Source organism: Synchiropus splendidus, chromosome 11 (assembly GCF_027744825.2).
Source record: "Synchiropus splendidus isolate RoL2022-P1 chromosome 11, RoL_Sspl_1.0, whole genome shotgun sequence".
Classification (NCBI taxonomy): Eukaryota; Metazoa; Chordata; class Actinopteri; order Syngnathiformes; family Callionymidae; genus Synchiropus; species Synchiropus splendidus.
The window spans coordinates 3288101-3309571 of record NC_071344.1 but is presented as its reverse complement, the minus strand read 5'-3'; the positions used below and the strand labels follow the sequence as shown (position 1 = coordinate 3309571).

Sequence of the window (21471 nt, the reverse complement as noted above, 5' to 3'; positions counted from 1 at the left end):
TGTCTGTCTATCTATCTATCTATCTCTCTGTCTGTCTGTCTGTCTGTCTGTCTGTCTGTCTGTCTGTCTATCTATCTATCTATCTCTCTGTCTGTCTGTCTGTCTGTCTGTTTATCTATCTATCTATCTGTCTGTCTGTCTGTCTGCCTGTCTGTCTACCTGTGATCTATCTATATACAGTGTATAACATATTGCAGACTTCAGTAACTGCTGCCTCCTCACTCACTAAGTTTGCTGTATGTAGCGGTGATGTCAGTCTTCGGCCAATGGCTAATCTGTGTCCTCCAATCCAAAGTGAAACCAGAAAAAAAATGTGTCATAAAACCCTAAAACACTGGGAGCACAATGCGGCAGTCTCTTCATGAAACTACATCAATCCCACCTTTCATATGAATTTGTGGCATTTACAAAGTGCCGTAAGACTGGATGGATTTTTGAGACCCTGTAGGTCACATTAAATGGCCTCAATCACGCCACCAGGCCTTGAGTTGGAGACAAATATAAGCGGCGCATGACAATTCAAATCAAACAACCAAGCCGGAACGGATCCAAAGTCTTGCTCGCGATCTGTGAAAACACAAGCCTTCTCAGTTCGCTCCATGTTAGCAACATAATGAGTTCCCTTCAAAGCCCCAGCGACTTTCTTTTCCTGAAGATTCTGGCGTAATGCATTAGTCAGGACGCGGGAGCTGATGTATGACAGATGTTTGACACTGGAAATCCAGCGGGACCCTGGAGCTGAATAAAATCAGGACAAATCAATGCAATCATGCAGGTGTCTGGGGGAAATTGGGACAAAGGGACAGAGTCTGTCTGCCTGCTCTGCCGAGGCTTCCGGCAGTGCTTAAGCAGGTCTGCTTTTGCATGCATGGAGTGGCAGACAGCTGACTGACCTCACAAGTGCAACATCGCCTTGAGGTTCCCACAGATGCCTCACAAAGCGCCAAGGCAGAAGTTGCCTCCCAACCGCAGTAAATGTGATAAATGCCTCATTTTGCTTGCTGATAAGGGGACAAAACAGCAAGGACTATGTGGTTAGCGCTAAGCTCCTCAAAATCCACCTTGGGCAAAACGTGTCCTGTGGGGCGAACCTCCAACTGCACTCCCTTAACATCTTCACTTCTCTTCCTTTATGAAGCCATTTAGCGCCGTTCACTCGCTGTCAGTCTATTCGTCAGCCTTTGAGTGGTTTCCAAAGTGATCTGCCAGCGCGTGCACCGCCATTCATCAAGTTCACAGCGCATATATATTGATACCATCCCAAAAAACCGTATGGAGTCATCCCACTCACGAAGGCCCCGGATTAAATCTGGCTCCTTTGAGGACGCAGATTTACCACGTGTCGTAACCTGAAAGCTTTACGACCATGCGAGAAACATGAAAGTGCCCGGGACTCGGTCCGGGGTTGCGTGTGTTGAGGCTGTTATTTACAGCGCAAGTACGGCATGATTGTCAAATTAATGAATTCACAGCAAATGATTGCATTTCTCATGAATGACACAAGCTAAAATATGGTAATTTGCAAAACACGGACAGATGGCTTCGTAGCACCGTCTGTCATCTTATCACCAATATCCTTGCTGCAATCTTGGAGCTTTCACTGTGAATTATTTTCCACTGCGACTTCAGTTCATCTTGAGTGACTTTTGGGCTGCTGCTTCCTGGTTCCTCCCAAATGGATCATCAGACAAATTCAATTACTGAAAGGCACGTGGATGCAGAAGAGGATCACGGACAGAGATAATGCCGCTTGGCGTTTGTGCAGCTTTCTGCACATCTGCTCCAGCCACCGAGGGAGCCTTCGGGTTAGGGCTTCATTTTGATGTCTCTACCGAGAACATGCTTCAGTTCAGCCTTTCTATTCCACACACACACACACACACACACACACACACACACACACACACACACACACACACACACACACACACACACACGACTTTCCACAGCGTCATCTTCTTATCCCGCTTCACTTGAACATTTATTTTGATCCGTTATGTAGCTCATGTTTAATCTTGTTGTGGCGGTTCAGGTTCAACACCAGCGAGACCTTGGATAAGCGCAGTACGCTGCCCTTTTCTTCACTTCTCTACCAGCCTCCCCCGTATGAAACGGTGGAGCTGGACGCGTCTAAATGCATGGTTGTGTTTTTGGACAATGTCAAGCGCTGTCATTTTTAAACATCCTCAGTGTTTTTATTTTTATTTTTTCCCTTTTCCCCCAAATGCTTCATGGGATTTCAATGAAACCTCATCTACCTTTTTGGCTATTTCAAAATGACAAAATAAATCCATAAATAATGAATCAAAATTGAAACTAAATCTGCTTTCTTTCTTCTTTCATGATAGGTGCCATTCTTTTTAGAATTTAATTTATATTTATAAATGAATAAAATAAAACATTGATTTTTGTCTATCATGTTGCGCCTTTTGAGCCTTTTGTCATAATTCTAACATTTTAAAGCCACTATTTTCTCTTTCTCCCACATATCAAATAATTTAAAAAGAAAAAAAATGCTGTTGAATTTGCTGAAAAAAAATAGTTTACAATAAATGTCCTCATTTTGGATTTTAACACATGCCTTTATGCAAACAACAGTTTCAAAAAGCAACTGTGTGACTCTTTATTTTAAAACTGATCTGGTATGAAAGTCCCTGTACTGAATGCAGCTCTTCATATTCCCAACCATATGGTCACACAGCACATCATATTTGGAGAGTAAATCCTGCAATAGTAAGGTGTCATTACTGACAGGTAGATGAAGGTATCATGATACAGTATTGCAGGGTTGATGACACTTTCAGAGGCCACTAGATGGTGCTCTTGGTTTAGAAAGTATGTGAGGTTTCATCGCATCAGTCGTTCAAATGTTCAACATTTTACAGCAAACAGTGCCATCTGGTGGCCTCTAAAATTCAGGACACTGTTTCATGAAACCTCATCGACCCAACACTAGGTGTCATCCCCGTCCTTTCATAGATTTTACATTGATCTCTGATACAGTGTTATTACACAGTCCAACAGTTGTTTTTCGAGGCGAAGGCTGGGTAGCTTGCTAAATGCCTTTCAATTCACTGTGCAAGCAGCAAGATGTCTGCGGGCGACGTTTCATGTAAAGCCCTTTAAACCTCAGATCGGGATGAATTGTGCCACATGACAACAGACATTTATGTCATCAGGTATTATATCCCCGCATTCAGCGCAGAAATGACAAAGTTAATTGCTTCGCCTCACACGTTTTGCCAGCTTCCCGTACGGCAGGAATCCTCAAACAAAAGCAGGCGAATATTGCATTAGTCACAGCAAATCAAATTACGCTTTTTTTTTTTTTTTCACCGTCAGACCCAGACAGGATGTTTGCAGCATTTCCTTTTTTCCTCAAGCTATCAATGAGTTTTTCAGGCGCTGAGATGAATGTCCTGTACTTTTCTAGCCTGCCATGCTGCTCTGCTGAATATCAGGTAAAGCCAGGTCAATAACATTAGCGGCTGAGCCAGTCGGTGAAAATCACAAGCTCTCTGTCGCCCGGCTCGGCTCAGCCTTCAGGAGACATATTGATGCGCAGTTATTTTGGTCAATAAGTCCTTCTGAGCTGAGGCCATCCTTATCCTTGAGAAGACTGCATGTGAAAAATGTGAACGGGATGAGACCATGCATTTTAATCTGTCTATGAGCGGAGCTGCGGCGGGAAAGAACCCAAACTGGGGGGAGAGAAGACATGCACTCCCAGTCACCCCATCTCAGCCGCACTCATGCAGTTGTAAACAATAAACCATCGGCGCTGAAATACAACGCAGCCCACAGACGACATAATGGATTTATTGAAACACACAGCCGGCGGACCTCTGACCTCATGACGGCGTTTGTTCACAAATCCCAGACAGACAGATTCGTGTGTTAACACACTTGTTGAAATATCTGATGACATTTTTCAATCTAGTGAGCACCGTGGAAATGAAAAACACGCTACACATTATGTTGCTGCTGGGAGACATGTCAGTCTATGTGAATGAAAAAGTGGGGGGTTGTCGATGGGAGGTAGAGTCAACAGTCCCGCCGCAACAATATTCATGTTCATGAGCTATAGTCATATGTACAATTACAGAATACACGTTTTTTATAGGGTAAGAAAATAATGTCAACATTGTACAATGGTTTTGATGAAAAAAAAAGTTGATAATATCATTATTTAGGTCATTTAAAGGTTTCATATTTAACGTGATCAATGTGTCAGTGCCGTGCTGCATATGCCAAAAAAGACACTTTTGGGTTAAGGTAAAAAATAAATAAACAACCCAAAGTAAACCAGCCAGATGTTTAACAAAGGATAAATAGCAACAAGCCAAGTGCAGAAAAAAGCATGAAAGGAAGACACTTTTGAATGAAACTGATATTTTTTTTCCAAAATATAATATGAGAAATAAATGAATGAAAAGGAAAAACCAAAGAAAAAAGGGCTCCCACAGGGCTTCCTCCCATTCATGCTAGTAAAGCACATTTCGGAACACTGTTCACCAAGTGGTTGTCCAAGGTGAACATGCCGGGATTCACTCCAATCTTAGGAATCTAGTTTTTGTTTCCTACATAGTTCTGGTCCCTCCACGACTAACTCTCAATGTGCAGGACAGTGCAGTATTCTACTCTTCTACCCAGATGACTGTGCCCTATAACAATACAAAGTTTTGTCTGCTTCAATCCTCGACCAAGTTCTTTTGCTTCACGGCCATACAAGAGCAAGAGTGGCCGTGTATACTGACCAGTAAGCTGAGAGCTTCTTGTTTTGGCTCAGCTCTTTCTTTACCCCGACTCCTCATGACGTCGGTGAAATCGATCGGTCCATCTCACGCTCCGTATCCCTAACATTCTCGGGCAAGTTTAAAAATAAAGGTGAGAGAGTGGAATATTTCATGAAAATCATTGAGAAAGGAACCATAAAAGTATGAGGGCTGTTCACGTTTCAATCTTTTTCAGTCAAAGAGAAGGGTCAGAATAAGAGAACAAAGAGAAAAAAGAAATTCAAGGTTTTTCTCCGGTAACAACGGATATGTGTTTGAATGCAAACATTACACTTGACAATACATATTATAACAAGTCTCAGAGGCTTTGGACCAAAATGGAACATGCATAAATTCTAAATAAATAAAACCTTTATTGTATCCCAAATTGATGTTGAGATATATTACATATTTGACGTGAGTTTTCTCAAGCTTTATGATGAAAAAAAAATTCTATATAGTACATGCTTTCATGTGGAACTGTGACTTTGTGCAAAAAAATCGTTCCGTTTTTCAACACCCTAAATGTGCTGTGGAATAAATAGAGCATGAACACATGGATGTTCGATACCCTGTCATGTTTTGCTCCTGCTCTGCAGCTCGAGTAAGTTTTGATCTCAGACAGGTGGAAGTTCAACTTGCCACACGGACATGATCGCAGTATCCTTGAGAAATGTTTCGGTCCTGGATCTTTCAAGTTCAAGAGTTCATGCAGTCATGCGGCATCGTAGCGTTCCGTAGTCCAAGAAAATCCATCACGTTAAATCTAATGTGAACATGAGTAAACGCTACACAGACGAAACATGAAATGAACGCTGAAGTAAGAACAACGGAGGGGAGTTGAGCACGAGTCGACTCCATGTCCTCACTCTTGTTTGAAGTCTCTCCCTGACTGCTGTCGAGAGTCGACGTCAAACTTGGCAACTATCGATTCTTTCACGAACCAGCCTCTTGCTGAACATATTAACAAGTTGAGAGTATTTTAATTGTCTGGATCTTCGAAAAAGCTTCTACTTTCAGAGCTACAATCAAAGGACTTTTTTTTATTTTTCTCCAGAGCTGAGTTTGAAGGTCACTTGGTGAACTTAACATCGATGTTTAATTGCATTAACTCAGTTTCCCTCTGCATTTCTTTATATCTTTTAGCCCAAATACTGCACTAACTCACAGCACAAAAGTGAGACTGCAAAACACAACAATAAAATCTGGTGAGTTAAAGATGCCAGTTGACTTTGATTGTGACGTGAACATGAGACTCTGATGGGAAAACTGGTGTGGAATGTGTTCATCAAAGAAAAACAAGTTATTTTCTGGAGAAAAATGATTCTTGGTTGTGTTCCTGTCTGGAAATGGCGTCCCCTCGGAGTGCTTCCGTTCTGCTATCTTCTGTGACAGTTGTCTGAGGGACGCTGAACCACTCAGGGGGGTGAGGTGCTAAAAAGCCTTTATTTTTCCATGGCGGGTATAAAATAAAGTCAAGGAAACCATTTTAGGGACACTTGCCATCTTCAGGCAAACACACGCAGATGACTTATTTTGCAGTTTTTTTTTTCTGAAAGTGAACGTTTGAACTATTATCTGTTATCCTCATGTCACCCTCGTAGGCCCTAAGGTGCCTTCCTATTGGATGAAGCCTTGGAGGGCTTTGAAGCAGACGACCTTCTCTGTGGCATGCTAACGTCAAACTTGTGTGGTAGCTCAGCTCACTCGCTTTGTTTTTTACTGACCGCAACTGGGGACACTGTCGGCACAATAATAATAATAATAATAATAATAATAATAATGTGAAAAAAGCTTGTTACAACACTCTACACTACAACAAATTTATCTTATTCCAGATGACAGAAAGAAAAAGTCACGTGTAAAGTGTAGCCCATACAACATTAAAAGTCCCATAATGCAATGCAACTTCGCAGGAGAATTGCAGCTGCTTTGGCGATTCTATAAATCTGATCTGATATTTATGAGCCTTTTGGGACGACTACTGCTGTTTTTATTAGTTTGCTTCAATGCCAATGCAGTATTTTTTTGGGTTAAATCTTGCCGATTTGCTTCCATATTTCTCTTTTCCTGATGTTAATCCTTTCCGTATTTCATTCTTCTTCCAAAAGCTGCATGTCACTGCGACCTTTGAGACTCTACTGTCGGGTAATCAGTAATAACACCCTGCAGAAGAAGATTCTTAACATGACACTTCCCAGTGGTTTGAAGGAGGCTCGAGTGAGTTTTGTGAGAGCTGAGTTGACTCCTCCGAATCAATAGCTTGTCTCTCTCTCCGAGACAACTGAGTGGCATTTGAACCAGATAAAACAAGGGTTCCCCTCCATCTCACCTCTGAGCGCTGAGCACTTCCACAAAAGCCCAGTCGGTTCACAGGGATACAGATGAGTCCATCTAAATCCCCACTGACTCAGCTCCAAACCCCCGGTGGTCAAAAAAAGATAGCGGTCGCTAGTTTAAAACAGAAAAGAAAAAAAATCATCTTAAAAGGAAAGGTCCGATCTATGTAGGTTAATACTGGCTGTTGCTTCATTTAGCTGGGTTGCAGGCCCACTGGGGCAGCCGCAAAAAGTTCTGGGAGCCTGAAGGCGCCGGAGCTTTTATTTATTAATATGGCAGGGAAAAAAGTACGCGATTATATGGAAAGAAAGCAAAGACGTTATCAAGTCGATTGTGGAATAGCTGCGAGGTGGAAACGCTGCATTACCATTTAATGTGCCACATTAATTAAATATACACACCGTCGCACCACATCCCTGACAACAGGATTAAATGTAAGGTCACGTCGTGAAATGAATGAGATGTGCGTCCTCCCACCTTTCGACAACCACTACGTAATTCATCCTAAAGGAATGCATGATTTATTTTCCCGCAGCTTTGACCCAGCAGAGGCGGAGGAAACACGTTTTCTATTTTCTCATGTTTTTACTGGCTGTCATTTCCAACACACCAGCGCCAGAAGAAAAAGGGCTTCTTTGACGACTCGATACAGTTCCGCTATTCCACACTGCTTTGTTTGTTTGTTTGTTTTTTTTTACAGTTTTGAAAAACACCTTCAAAACAACTTGAATCCTATTTTGATGAGAAAGGTGAAAACATTTATCTTATAATTAATATTGTGATATGCACTAGGAATCTGAACTGACACATTCCTTTTCCTTTTTGTATTAATATTAATAGTGAAGAAAATTGAAAACAAGGAAATGTAGCATTTAAATAGCAATATTACACTTGAGCTAAAATGCTAACACATGAATTGCTGAGGCAGATGAATGACTGACTGAATGAAGTTCTGTTTTGACACTTGTATGACACTATAAATCTATCTTCTTTTTTTAAGTTCACAGAAAGAGGAACAGAGCAACGTCACACACCATTCCTTCATTTTGAATAATAATAATAATTATTGTTTGGTCAGCCTTTAGTTCAGGGAGCATTTGTTACCACAGAAAATACTTATTCATTATAAAGTACTGATTATGTGCCTGACTAGATTTTACCCAGGAATTGTCACAGAAAGTTCACTCTAAACACCATAATTACTGATTCTCAACAGTAAATAATCATATAATTCGCTTAATAAACATTTGCTCCCTAATCTAAACAGATTATACGACACAATCATGCATGTGCTTAGTTTCCTAAATGACTTTTTGACATAATATGCTCATGCGGCTGTTTGGTTTTTCACCTCTTGATATTGACGCAGTAATTACATGTAATTACTGTCTATTAGTCTGAAGTAATATTAAGAGATGATGGAAGCATAATAGGCTGGTTTTTGAGTTCAATGGCTAAACACAAGTGTTGCTGTAAACTGCCAAGTGTCACACAACACTCGGTCTCTTTGCTCGGCTCATAATCCCTTTTTTAATGTCGAGACCTCTCGTCGAGGCCTGGTTGTGTCTAGACTGCTAAATTCCAGCTTAGCGCTGAGATCTAAACATGTTGGGGAAAACCTGGAATTTTGAGAAGCACAGAAAAAAAAAGTGGTACCAATGGGTTTTGTGCACCAGAGAGTCAATTCACTGTGTTTTCCCAGACAGGTAAAGTGGTGGAAAGGAAGCGATGAAGTGGAAACAGTCCTGTTTGTTTCCATTAAAGAGTACAATCCGGACTTGTCACTTGTCACAATTATGGAATATTCTTGGGTAAAATCATATATAAGAAAACTCCCATTTATCATGAAGTTACTTTGTTCTCGGAAAGCACGGGGATCTACACGCTATGACAAAGCACGTTTAAAGCTCTAATCTCATTGAGATTTCAGTGTTTAAAAAGGATTGGCTTATTTTAATAGCAGATTTAGATCTTAGACAGACAAGGTGTAAGCCGGTCATTTGAAAGCCATATGCCACAGATTAAAGCGCGGCACTCCCCTGAACAGCGAGGTGCTCGCAGGAGGGCTGGAATCCCTCAACTCTGTCAATCGGAGGTTGGAATAAGTCTGTGAAGAAATCACTGGGAGAACAATTTGGAGTATTGGTGGAAGAATGTACGGGATCTGGCTGCAGGGGATTTGTCCGAGAGCCCGGTTCTGCAACAAAATGAGTCCTGTCATTCAGGAAGCGCCTGTTGGGAGGCCGTCATTTCAGAACACATTCACCAAACACGACTTGCGTGACACAGAAACCATTATGTACGCGAGTCGAGCGATTCAATTACAACTTATATTCTTTTAAGATGACTGTTCGATGCCCTGGAAACAGAGATCTGCATCTCTTGCTATTCAAAGAGTGGTGAAAGCATAAATGTAAACAATTCCCTGTTAAATAGTACGTCATTGTTGCCTGGCATTTTCAATTGCAATACAGCTGTTTTCTGGTTAATTTTTTACTTTTATTTTATATTTTTTGGTGGACACAGGGGGTTATGGATGGAGGCAACTACTTCTGCTGCTGGCCAAACTTCTTGAATGACACCTGAAGGTCACAGCATCTGATCATGCCAAAGGTTCTCTGATTTACAGTTCAAATGCAGGACGTTGAACAAGGCCATGCTGACACAGCAACATCACCAGTGAAAGCCACGCTCTATGGTATTTTTATTTTTTTCTTTCTTTATCTTTTAGGGGGGTCACTCTTTTATAGGAGCTGCTGTCTGGCAAAGATATGCCCTGAAACCTGTCCATTGATCGGAAGTATATTTATTTCTCTCTTGAAAGATTAGCTTGCCTGCAACAACGGAAATGCTGGGAACACATGTTGTTCCAACTACAGCTGTGGCAACAACATATGCATGACTATTTTGTGTAGTGCACTTTTAAAAATTGTAAAATTTGAATTGCCAAAAAAGTGCTTTCAGGAGTATGTTTGGCAAATCTCACTGCAATGGTCGAGCCGCCATTTCTCCTCTTGTATATACAGAATAGAAAGCAAAGACGTCACAACTCATCGACGCATGAAGTTGTCGGCAGCGAATTTAGTCGTTTATACTCAATGACTGGCAACTGCATTGACATTGCAGAAGACAAGATCAAACCCAACCGCTGTCCTTCACATTGACGCCAGTTTAGTCCTGTATATTCCATATCATCGCTCAAAGTTCACTTCACATGAAGTTCCAACACACTCGGCTGACTTCTGGGACTCCAGTCATTCATACACTACATGCTCAAAGAAATAAGCAAAGGCAATGGGAATCAATGGATTTAAATAAATAAATAAATAACAACCCATCGTAAAAAGCAGATCATTGGGGCGTATTTATAGCAATAGTTGCACTGCTCCTAGATAAAATGTTAGCTGTGTTGGTTTTAAACTGATTTATTTTGACTGAAAATACTAGAAATAAAACCAGTTTTGCTTTAAAATATCAATAAATAAATTGGGAAAAACAGTAATCTTAACATAGCTCCCTTCATATCTGTCCCTTGCACGTTGATCATCCAGATCGATACTTTTTGGATGATAACAAAATACATCAAAAGCCAGTGCGAGCCAATGCCGTTGTTACTCTGATATTTCCGTTTGTCCCGAAGGAGCGTGCCATTACTTATCAAAAGGACGGAGCCAAAACCGTTCGAACTACAGATGTGAATTTGCAGCTTTTGTACTTTGGTCACGGCGGGAGACGGAGTGGAAGCCTCCGAAAGAATGTGTGACAAAACAGGTGAGCGCAAAAGACGGATGGCCTTGTGGTGAAGTCAGCCTGGGGTGGCGAACGCCGGAGCCTATAAAACCAGCAGCCACCTAACTCATAAATAATACAAGAAATATAAAATGTCAGATGAGCTTTATTTCAGGAGTGGGTGGTCTAATAAAGATGCAGCTTTAAAGGGTTGAGAAATCCATCGGCATAAGAAGGCCACATGCTTCGCCTTTGGCAGGGACAATTATTCACCACCAGTTGACATTACGGTCCGAGCTGAGGCACCTTTTATGAAACAATGCTGCTTTTGATGATGGAACTTCAGCCTGGTGAGCACTCGCTTCAGTCTTTCACTCTTCCTCTTGTCAGACTTTGGATTTCCTTTGTGGAAATGATTCATTAAAGGAGACTTTGAGCCTGACATACTGTCATGTTCTTGTTTGTGTGCTCATGTATATCACTTTTTACTTCCTTCTGTCTCAGAATTTGTATCGCAGGTTGAAGCTTCCGATCAAACTTCTCCGACAGTGACAGTGTTAAAATGCATGATGTGCAAACGCTGACAAGTTATACGGCTGTTGGATGATGTTGCCGTGTCAACAAACGCTGCATCCGACTCTGAAAAGAGGCAAATTCTAATGTTTCCGTGTCAATGTAAACAACGCCTTACTTTGAAACCATTTCTTCTTCAGGTTTCAGTTTATCAGAATTAGCATCATCACTTGAAAATTAGCATTAAAAAAAGAGCGAATGTGATGTTTACTGGAACAACAAGTATCAAACTTCAGGCAGAATCCTTCAGTAAAATACTCATGAAGACTAACACACATTCAGAAAGAAGATCATCACTGAAAGAGCGCAAACAGGTCTTTGATTTCTGTGAGCCATTTCGACGGTAGATGCAGAAAATCCGCTGAATGAAAAGCTGTGCTCTGTTTTCTGCTTGGTTTGTGTTAACTTTTGGCCCCTTTGTGACTGACTTTGAGGAAAGACCAACCGTTTATCTTGCCATTTTTCTACACAGTCTTTTTTTTTTCCTCTCTTTTTCACTTGGTTGTCGCTTTATATCCCAGCGATAATGACAAACAATATCCCGTCATTTCTCTCATGCAGACAGACAAGAAGTCAGCGGAACACCTGCGTTGACTTAATGGATTTTAACAACTGGTCGACGGCATGTGGAAAAAGTCGAAGCAGGTTTATGATACATGAGTTGTTTGTGTCGGTGAATATCAATAGGAAGACGATCAATTACGGTGGTATATGAATGAATCACCTTTATGAATCTGTGCTGTCATAGCTGTGAATACATTACGGTGAACAGCTGCGATGGCGTGGTTTGACGGTTGCATGAACAATACGACGCTGTCTTCATAAATACACATGTTCTTGCGATGATAGTTTTAGCATAAAGCTGGAATCAGAGATGGGTTTTATCAGAGCAAGTCTGGGAAATGACTTGGATGGAAATAGCCTGGAATTAAAAAAAAAAAAAAAAAAAAAGAGTCCAGTCGCACGTTGTCATCCCTCTCGTCTGAATCAATGTATTCACCATCACACTCTCACGGACACCATGTACTGGCCCTGTCAGCGCAGCTGTTAGCAAGGCAGCGGCATCAAGGACTGTTGTCTCAGCGAGAGCCATGACACCACGGCCGAGCCTCACGTAGGAGTCTGCAACTTCTCCTCTGGCTAATGAAAGCAATTATCAAACCAATTATTAATGCCGACGCGCATCTCCGCCAAGGAGAGCTGCGCCATTCTGCCAGAGCACACCATCATGCCGCTCAGGAACGTATTAAAAACACTGCCATGTTGCATGCGAGGGGACTTTTTTAGCAAAGTGGTGTATAGTAAAAGCATGTTGGGATAGCAAGGCAAGAAATCTCTCTTCCTGAAGAGCGTTTACATCAGAAAATATCCTTGGAACTGAAGTGCAAAGCACTGTCAAGACCGCCATGCTGATAAATAGCTACTTAGAATGTGTATTCTGCGTGTAAATTAAATCCTGGAAACCACAAGTTTAAGTGATTCTGACACTGTGGTTTCCCTTATATCCTCATAGACTCCTGAAATATGAGCAGGCACACCCCTAGTGTCCCTCTTCAGTGCTCTGACCTCCATCTATTTTGCACCAGAATACCAAATATTTTGAGCAGTGAAAATTGTATTGGCAGGAAACCGGTTCTTGATCTGCACGACTGGGTTTAACAGAAATTAATAATGAAGTGATACCCACTCTGATTTTCAGTCATGAGTTTACATCCCTATTATTACACAGACGAAGAGCTCCCGCTGAAAAGTGCTCTGAGAGCTCAGAAAAATGCAGGACTCACTGGATTCCGGGTCTGAATTTCCATCTCCCTCGGTGCGGCTGTTGGGTGATGTTTGCTCGTAGTACTCCTCCTGGGGGAAGCTCAGGGGAAGCGGCTGGGTGGTGCTGGCTGTGCTGCTCAGCTCCGGATCTCCCAGTCCACTGTCACTGCAACTCTCCTGGGATCCATCCGGAAGATGGAACGTTACACGGCGCTGGGTCTGCATTATTTTGGGAGAGAAATCCATTACTCACTCCAGCTGCGGATTAAAACCTGAAACGTCTTGGTGTCTAAACATCAGCTGTAGCATTGTTGGTGATGTCATAAATAACTCCAGAGGGCACTTCTTAAAATAGACAGTTTTCTCCCCAAAATAGGGTACGCATTCAAGTAGGGAAGGGAGTTGCTGAAGGGGTCTGAAGAGAGACATGGTGCTGCATCAAGGAGCATTGTTGTGTTGCGGGGCGAACGCAGTCGTCTTTCTCAGTTCTCCATTTCCACTCACGGCGACAAGATTTCTGCCTCCGTGTGCGATTCAGACGGTTGATGTGATTTTTGTGACGCAGCATCCCTTGCAATCTTGCAAGTAAATATCTATTGTTGTACAATAGTTTCATGTCTTTGTGAATAATTCATATTTTTTGGCAACATGCAAACCTGACTGCATGTATTGCATGACTGAATCATGATTGTTATATATGGAACTTGACATTGTGTCAACATTTAAATGCCATATTTGTATAATATATATTACACTGCATGCCAATATATATAAGGTGTGACTGATGCACGAACACAATACACTGGGAGCTCCTTTGAAAATAGCACTCACCATGCATTAATGCAATTGGACCAGTGCTGCTTCATCAGATCCACAAACATCAAGCGAATAAAAGTTGATTTTCAGAAGAAGCATGGATAAAAGCATCATACAAGTCGGCCATTATTGTTGCGTGCTCACCATACCATACCATATTTATTTATAAAGCACTTAAAAAGCAATACAAGATTGTCACTAAGTGCTGTAAAATCAGGATAAAACAGACATTAAAACAATATTTTTTTCTATAATTGAAGAAGTGTTTTAAAAGTGGACAGTGATGGTGCCTGTCTAACATGGGGGAGGGAGGGCAGTCCATTGCCGGGGGCCGCCCACTGAGAAAGGCCGGACCGTTCTCACCTTCCTCTTAGTTTTAGACACCTCCAAGAGCAGCTGGTCAGCTGACCTCAAAGGCCGTGGAGGAACACAGCGGGTCAAAGGGGCAAGACCATTTAAAGCTTTGAAAATGAACAGAACACACAATATATTCTATTTGTGCTTGTTCTCCACAAAATACCATTCATTCAAATACTCTACTTTTTTACTGTTTTCATCCACGAATGAAACTCAAAAGTCGAAGGCTATTTTGCTTCGGCCATCTGTAAATACAGATTTGCCAACTCAGTTCAAATCAAAAGTAAGTTCATCATTTCGACGTATTCATCCGACTCATGAGTTAAAGGAGTCCGTTACGATCCTCGACTCGGTAAATAAATCCATCGGGGCGTTAATTATTTCCCAGTCTCTGCATGGCACTCATGACTTTCATTAACTTCTGGAGGAGAAGCGCACCCAAATTGGCAACATGAACCAAAAGAGATGAATTGAGAGGGCGACCTCATAACCCAATGAACGGCGTCAGGTCGCAGCGGAGCAACTTGCCGCCCAGATAATAAACTGGAGGCCTAATTAAGACGTCCTGTCCTGATAATAAATGGGATAAGCATTAACAAGTTGAACCATGTCCTAGATTATCCCTCTTGCCCATTTTAGACGGATACAATTTAAAATCCCATGGATCACAGGGCCGCGGGCATCTTTAAGGGAATCCGCCACCGTGCCTTGATTCCTTTCGAAAATCTAAACAAAACCTTGCTGTGACACATGAAGCTGAAACTGGTGCAGCTCATGGTGAAGCTGCGGATGAACGGAGGTGAGTTGAAAGCACTTCCGCATCATGAGGCGTTTCTCAAGTGCAGCATTAATAAAGCATACAGTAACATATACTGGGATTTACTTCATTGTCTTGCTACAATATGAAATATGCATGAGAGGATGCGATGGTGCGCATCCTGAAAACTCACGGTGGCAAAATTTGAAATACATCCATGACTTTGGCTGAACAGAAAGTAGATTCATGTTTAACACTAAGTTAATAAGAAGGTATTTTGAAGGATAATGTACTCGGCAAAGGTGAGAATATTGGTGGAAGTGATCTGGTTTTAAAATAGTACTAACATGGCCCACAGCCATGCATTTGCCACGTGACTTAAATATTCCTGCTCACCCATTTAATCTTGCTGTAACCTCATAGTGTCCAAGAAATACTATCTCTGTTTCACTTTGGATTCCTCCAGTATATTTTTTTGCATCTCTCAATCAATTACACATTTTCATGTACTTCTTAAAACGTTATTTATTTGCATTTCCTGTAATGACTAGAAAGCGTAAATGTACCATAATTTCCAGATTATAAACCGCTACCTTTTCCCAGCGGTCTGAACTCTGCAGTTTATACAATGACGGAGCAAATACTGTATATTTATTTATACAGGCTAAAGAGCGTCATACTGTCAAAATATTGAGGTGAGCTGTGTCGGAACTTTGGACTCACGGGCGAAACCAGCACCTTTTGAGGGCTTTAATGTAAATGAAAGATGTGAAGAGTTCATGATTCAAGTTCAGAACGTTGCCGAGTTTGTTTCATGACTCAGTCTCGATGTTGAACCCCATTTTCAAAACTGATTTATAAGTGATCCTCATGCATTTTTAAGCCCGGCGCACCACTTTCTACGGTGCAGACAGCACCACTGCACCCGCGGCTTATAGACCGGTGTGGCTTATGCATGAACAAGCTCTATTTTCCTTCTGAAATTTGGTGGGTGTGGCGAATATTCCACTGCCCCCTGTCGTCCGGAATTTACAGTATCTATTTAAAATGAAAACAGTAGGTAGTAGCTTCTGTGTGATGTGAGGATTAAATTAGTACTTTTCTGCAGCCTCACCATACATTTCCTTGCCATGTCCACCATTTTCAAGAAGGCTGACTGTGTGAGTGATGAAATCCTTGGCAGCTCCTTCTCAAATCACCTCAGGACGTTGACAAAGGCTGAGCTTCCAGCAGAAGGAAGGTAGCCACTCACTGGAGCTTGGCGGCTTTACAGGACGCCTTATTTCTCTCCTCACTGCGCTAATTATCGGGAAGTTACTCCAACAATGGCGTCCAAAATCTATTAGAATAAACAGCTGTCCTTGACAATTAAGATTTCATCATTTCGCATGAGGGAACTGCTTCGTCTTCAAAGCGCTTTGTCTACAAGTCCATTTACGTCCGTGCCAGATGTTGTCCAAAGGAAAAAAAAAAAGAATTTTGAGCAAATGTTAATTACAACTACAAGCAAATGATGGCAGCTGTGTAATTACATATGTGTGTTTATTAACAATTGAGGTGACAAACATATTTGCTAGTCAAGGTGAGCGTACTGCTGAACTTATTGAAAGGAAATGCTGGAAATCCATAAACCAAAGACAAGCTGCAGTAAGAGATATCAAGACCAAACAAAGCCTGTTCAGCCAGATAAAACACTGCCTTGAGAAGTATGTACACAGAGATAAAATGAGCAGGAGAGCATCCATGCCAAGTTCTACCATAGAGCCAGCCAGCCAATCCAAAAGCATCCCTCTGGTTACTGCCTGGACAATACGCCGTCTGAATTCATGGGTTTGAGGATTAAAGCCTGTTATATTTAGATGAAGTTTGAGAGGAGGCCAAGTGTCCTTTAGCTGGACGTGACTCTTTTAGAGTTTCCATGCTCCCGTCCACTTTCTCAAACACTGCACTCGGAAAAGTGCAGAGAAGCAGCAGCACACTTTTCTAAAGGCCTTGGCCGACGACGCATACGCTACTTTGAGTGATAAACAGGGACCACTTAGGAGTGAATCAAGGGAGAGACCGGCTCTGCCATTTCAGATAAGGATCAGCTCGCAGGCACACCGAGACCTGCATAAATCTGCTGCGAGGAGACGGAGATTTGTCGTGTTGTACATGTCCTGCGTCCAGCGACAAAAGAAAAACATCAGCGGCAAAGTACTTCTCGCACAAAGTGTAGCGACCCATTGGAATCACCGTGTTTGATATTATATTTTTCGGATTCCCTTTCTGTACATGCTGTTCCAGCCGAGCCTATTATACGTGCAATACAAAAATATGCAGCCGGTTTATCCGGAACATGGACAGGGGGAGGTGTTTCAGCAAGTGGGACGAGTTTTTTTGAACAACTCCAATACATTTTTTAGAGGCTTCAGCCTCGTTCCTCTCGGTGGAAAATGAACTAATATGTAATGTTGCCCGGTTGTGACAGCGCAACATTCCACTTTGAGCTCAGATCAAAACAGATTTAAATATTTGATGAAATGCTGTCGACATTATTCATATCGGAACAAACAAAGTAGTGCGCTTCGGTTTAAAGTCCAGATTGTATAAAGGAAGTTAAGGAGACTTCGCGGGAAGGTCTTACAGCTGCGATCTCAAATGTGCTTTGGGTGCATGAGGCGGGAGCGTCGGCTCAGACCACAGCCTGGTTCTTTGTCTGAAAAAGGGTGGAGTATTTGGTCCTGGTTTGATACGAGATCCTCCCTCAAATGGTCATGAGTAGTGATGGGTGAATGAAGCTTCATGACACAGAACTGAAGGGTTGAGGTTTCATGAAACAGTGTTCTGCTTGTTGATGGCACTGTCCGCTGTATAATGTCTGGATAATAATTCAATAGAAAACTTTATTTCAAAACCAGGAGTGCCATTTAGTGACCTCTGAGAATTAAGACACTGTGATACTGTTTCATGATACCTCATGTACCCATCACTAGTCATTAGCATTGGGTTGTGACAAAGAGACAAACAGAAGGCGTGACCTTCACCTGGAGATAGGGGGAGGAGCTAAGGCATCACAGAGAGTCTCATCGTAGAACTGCTAGTGAATGGCTTTTAAGGTGGCGCAGGTAGACGCCGAGATGCCTTCTGGTTTGATGTGTGAAGCTGGATGGAAGCGTCCAGTTGATATACTACAGAGCCAAATCTTAGCTTCAAATTTGGTGAATATACACATGAACGCTGAACAGCTCATCCCTTATCTTGAACCACCATCCAAACACTGTCAACACACTGATGGACCTCTAAGTAATACCGCATCGTATACCTGCACGTTTGCTTGCTCTCTCATTAACCTGCACATATCCAGGCACCAGTGACCCGCCACATTCAGCGACGAACGCAAATGGCTTTACGGTTTACAGGCTGTTAACAACGACAGACAAATGAGAGATGTTGCCCAAGGACAGATGTGCAGATATCAAACGGTGCCACCTTGGTTGATCCTGGAATTACTGCAGTGAGAAATGGCTACAGTGGCTTTTCCTCATACTTCCAGTTTCTTCCTGTGAATTTGTCCTCCGCAAACGCAGACTATCATTTTCTTTAATTGAAATGATACGTCTGCAGAAGGCAGTAATTGGGGGGTAAACATCTAACGTCAAAGTGATTCAAAAGGGACTTTGAATATAAATATTGAGACGAATGACAGTCGCAGACAGAGTGTGTGGAGAGTTGACTTACGCTCACAGAAGTTATCTTTCCAAGCTGGCAGGCATCCTGCAAGGACAAACCAAAAGTCACTTCAGCCGGTGGCGTGAACACTTGCAAACCACCAACATCCAAACACATACATGGAGCCGGTTAGTGGAACCTGATCCTGAGTCATGCGCTGCCCAAAAATCCCAATTGTTCAATTGGGATTTTGGATGACCTCTGATGTTTATTGAGCATGACACAGTGTACACTTGTGTATCAGCGAGGCAAATGTGTCAATGCTCTTTGCAAATAATGGGATTATGCTGGCTTTATTGATTGGCGACCTTCAGTGCGAATTGAGTCGCTAAACATTTGTATGTTTGGCAGCCAGCACATTGGTGAGCACCATCAGCTTGGAGGCTGGAGCTGCTATACTGGACTTCCGCAGCTAGTGTCCTATTATATGTAGTGTGCTATTGAAGAATGCAAACCTTCTGCAGTAAAAGTCAGTAAAAATAAAAAATTGTCATAATGTTAACAATAATAATAATTCATGAACATTTGCCCTAAAAAGACAACCGAAAAAATAGAAATATTTTATATTTTAGAGTTAGAGAACGTAATATTCTCTCCAAAAATATTGAAGGAAAACACATCTTAAAATGCTTGTATTGCAAAAAGAAAAAAGAAATATGTATAAATACATAAAAAGAAAGACACAGGAAATGCAGACGATATTCATTTAAAATGTTTAATTCCCAAGTGCGTAATTAATATCCCGTCCTCTTGACTGAGTGTTGGAGGATAGGTTCCGACTGGGTTCAAGGACGAGCGTGTGGTGAAGCCAGAACCTGATGCAACTGATGCTGCTCGGGAATGTGTTCTGATGTTGTTTGTCAAAGTGCGCGTACATGCAACGGGATGAAGCTTTGAACTCTCAACCTGGCAGGACATAATAATCCCACAAGATCAAATGAATGCATGACGCGGACCCTTCCCTCAATAATGTATAGAACACTGGTAGCACACCATGCTGAATACGCGAAACCTCCGTCTGACACTTTGATAGAGACTTCCTCTCTTCATGTCAGAAGAACAGTGAGCAGAATATCAAATCCAGCATCACAAATGAACAATACGCAGCAACAAGCTTCTAAATTGGGAACAAAAGACACCCACCAGCCTGCAAAATAGCATCCTCTCTCTGGGGACGCAGATAAGTCACAGAGAGATAAGGCTGTTTAATTTTTAATCAGCAATTTTGTTGTCTTTGTACTGTGTATAATATTCTCCGTACATGAGTTGATTTGAGAAGAAAACGAAGGGGAATCTGGCAGTGAAACCTCTTTGGAAGCAGAGAGTCAGTTCGGATTGCAATGAAACAATGAAAAGGGAAGTTTGAAATCAAAAGACGATTGGCTCATAGTTGCCAGAGGGCATCCGCCTGTGACTAATAGAGCCATCGTCTTTAATGTGGACAACAAATCTCATTGACAAAGAAGTATATCCAGACCTTTGATGGGATTATAGTGTTGCTGCTCTTGTGGGGCAGCGAGAAGCCGCTCGATGCGTGAGAGCTGCTCTCACCCTGTATGTCATCATATCGCACAGCTAGCAATACACAAATATGTCATCATGTTCATAACATCACTCTTGACTTGATCTCCTTTTCACTGTGACCGGCTTTGTTTCTGGTCATGCAATTTCCCCAACTGGACCTAACGGATTTGGGAAGGCATCTGGGCTGATCTCAACTGTATTTCACCTTACTGCAAAAGTCTTTGTCAGCAAAGGTGAAACGTATTCAAATCCTCCAAGAAGAATGAATAATAACGCACACATCCGTATCCAACTCTTGAAATAAGAAAGGATTCTTATCTAACCTCTGCTGATGTCAGACTCAGTTGGCAGCAAGCTCAAGTCAGTAAAGTTGGAAATGAGAGCGCTGTGTTTGAGACAGTGGAACATGCAGCCTGGGGGCCACGCATGGCTCTCTGTGTATATTGATGCGGCCCTCGTGGTACCGGCAAGGAGATGACGCTCAGACAAATGTTTGGTGTTCAGTTGAGATATTTTACAAGTCACACTGTTATTTTTTTCTGATATACATTTGTGTATCAGAAAAATATTTTTGTCAAAATAGTTCTGACATTTTTAATTTAAACAGATAGTTAAACAAAATAGTCTTTTAAATTGTGATGTTTTCATTTTTTTTCTTTATTCATTATTAATTTATTAATTAATTTTGTTGTCCCTATATTTGTACATTCGGGAAAAAAGTATATTTATGAAGAAAAGAAGCCTTTCAATGTTAAATGATGTTTTTTCTTTTTTTTTTTTTCCTTTTTACCAGATATGTCCGGTATGTATATGCATTTCCATAGAGCATAATTGCAAATAAAATGAAATTGCAATTTTTCTCGACTATATTTTCATGCATCAAAATGATGTCACCCAATGCAACATTTTGAATATTAATAATTCATTGTATGAATATGTAAATAATCATTAACTGTACTCTAAATTATACATACACTGCCTCTAAAAATGTTTATTACCACAAATGACAACTTCTGACAAATAATGAGCGGATACTGGTATTTCAATGATTTTTACCACCAAAAAAATATTTATTTTTTGTTTGAACTGAATCTTTCGGACGCACCGTGTTTCAACTGACCGTAG

General features: G+C 41.5%; 1 protein-coding gene across 2 annotated transcripts in view; it reads right to left on the bottom strand.

Moving 5' to 3' along the window:
- Positions 1 to 21471, bottom strand: part of pcdh11 (protocadherin 11) — a 136059-nt gene that overhangs the window by 39488 nt on the left and 75100 nt on the right. Inside the window, exons 5-6 of one of the 2 annotated variants that reach the window (XM_053879420.1) lie at positions 18832 to 18867; positions 13202 to 13400 (exon numbers count right to left, since the gene is read on the bottom strand). In XM_053879420.1, the coding sequence (XP_053735395.1) occupies positions 13202 to 13400; positions 18832 to 18867 (235 nt within the window). The remainder of the gene's footprint in view (positions 1 to 13201; positions 13401 to 18831; positions 18868 to 21471) is intronic. The other variant, XM_053879421.1, reaches the window with a different exon arrangement.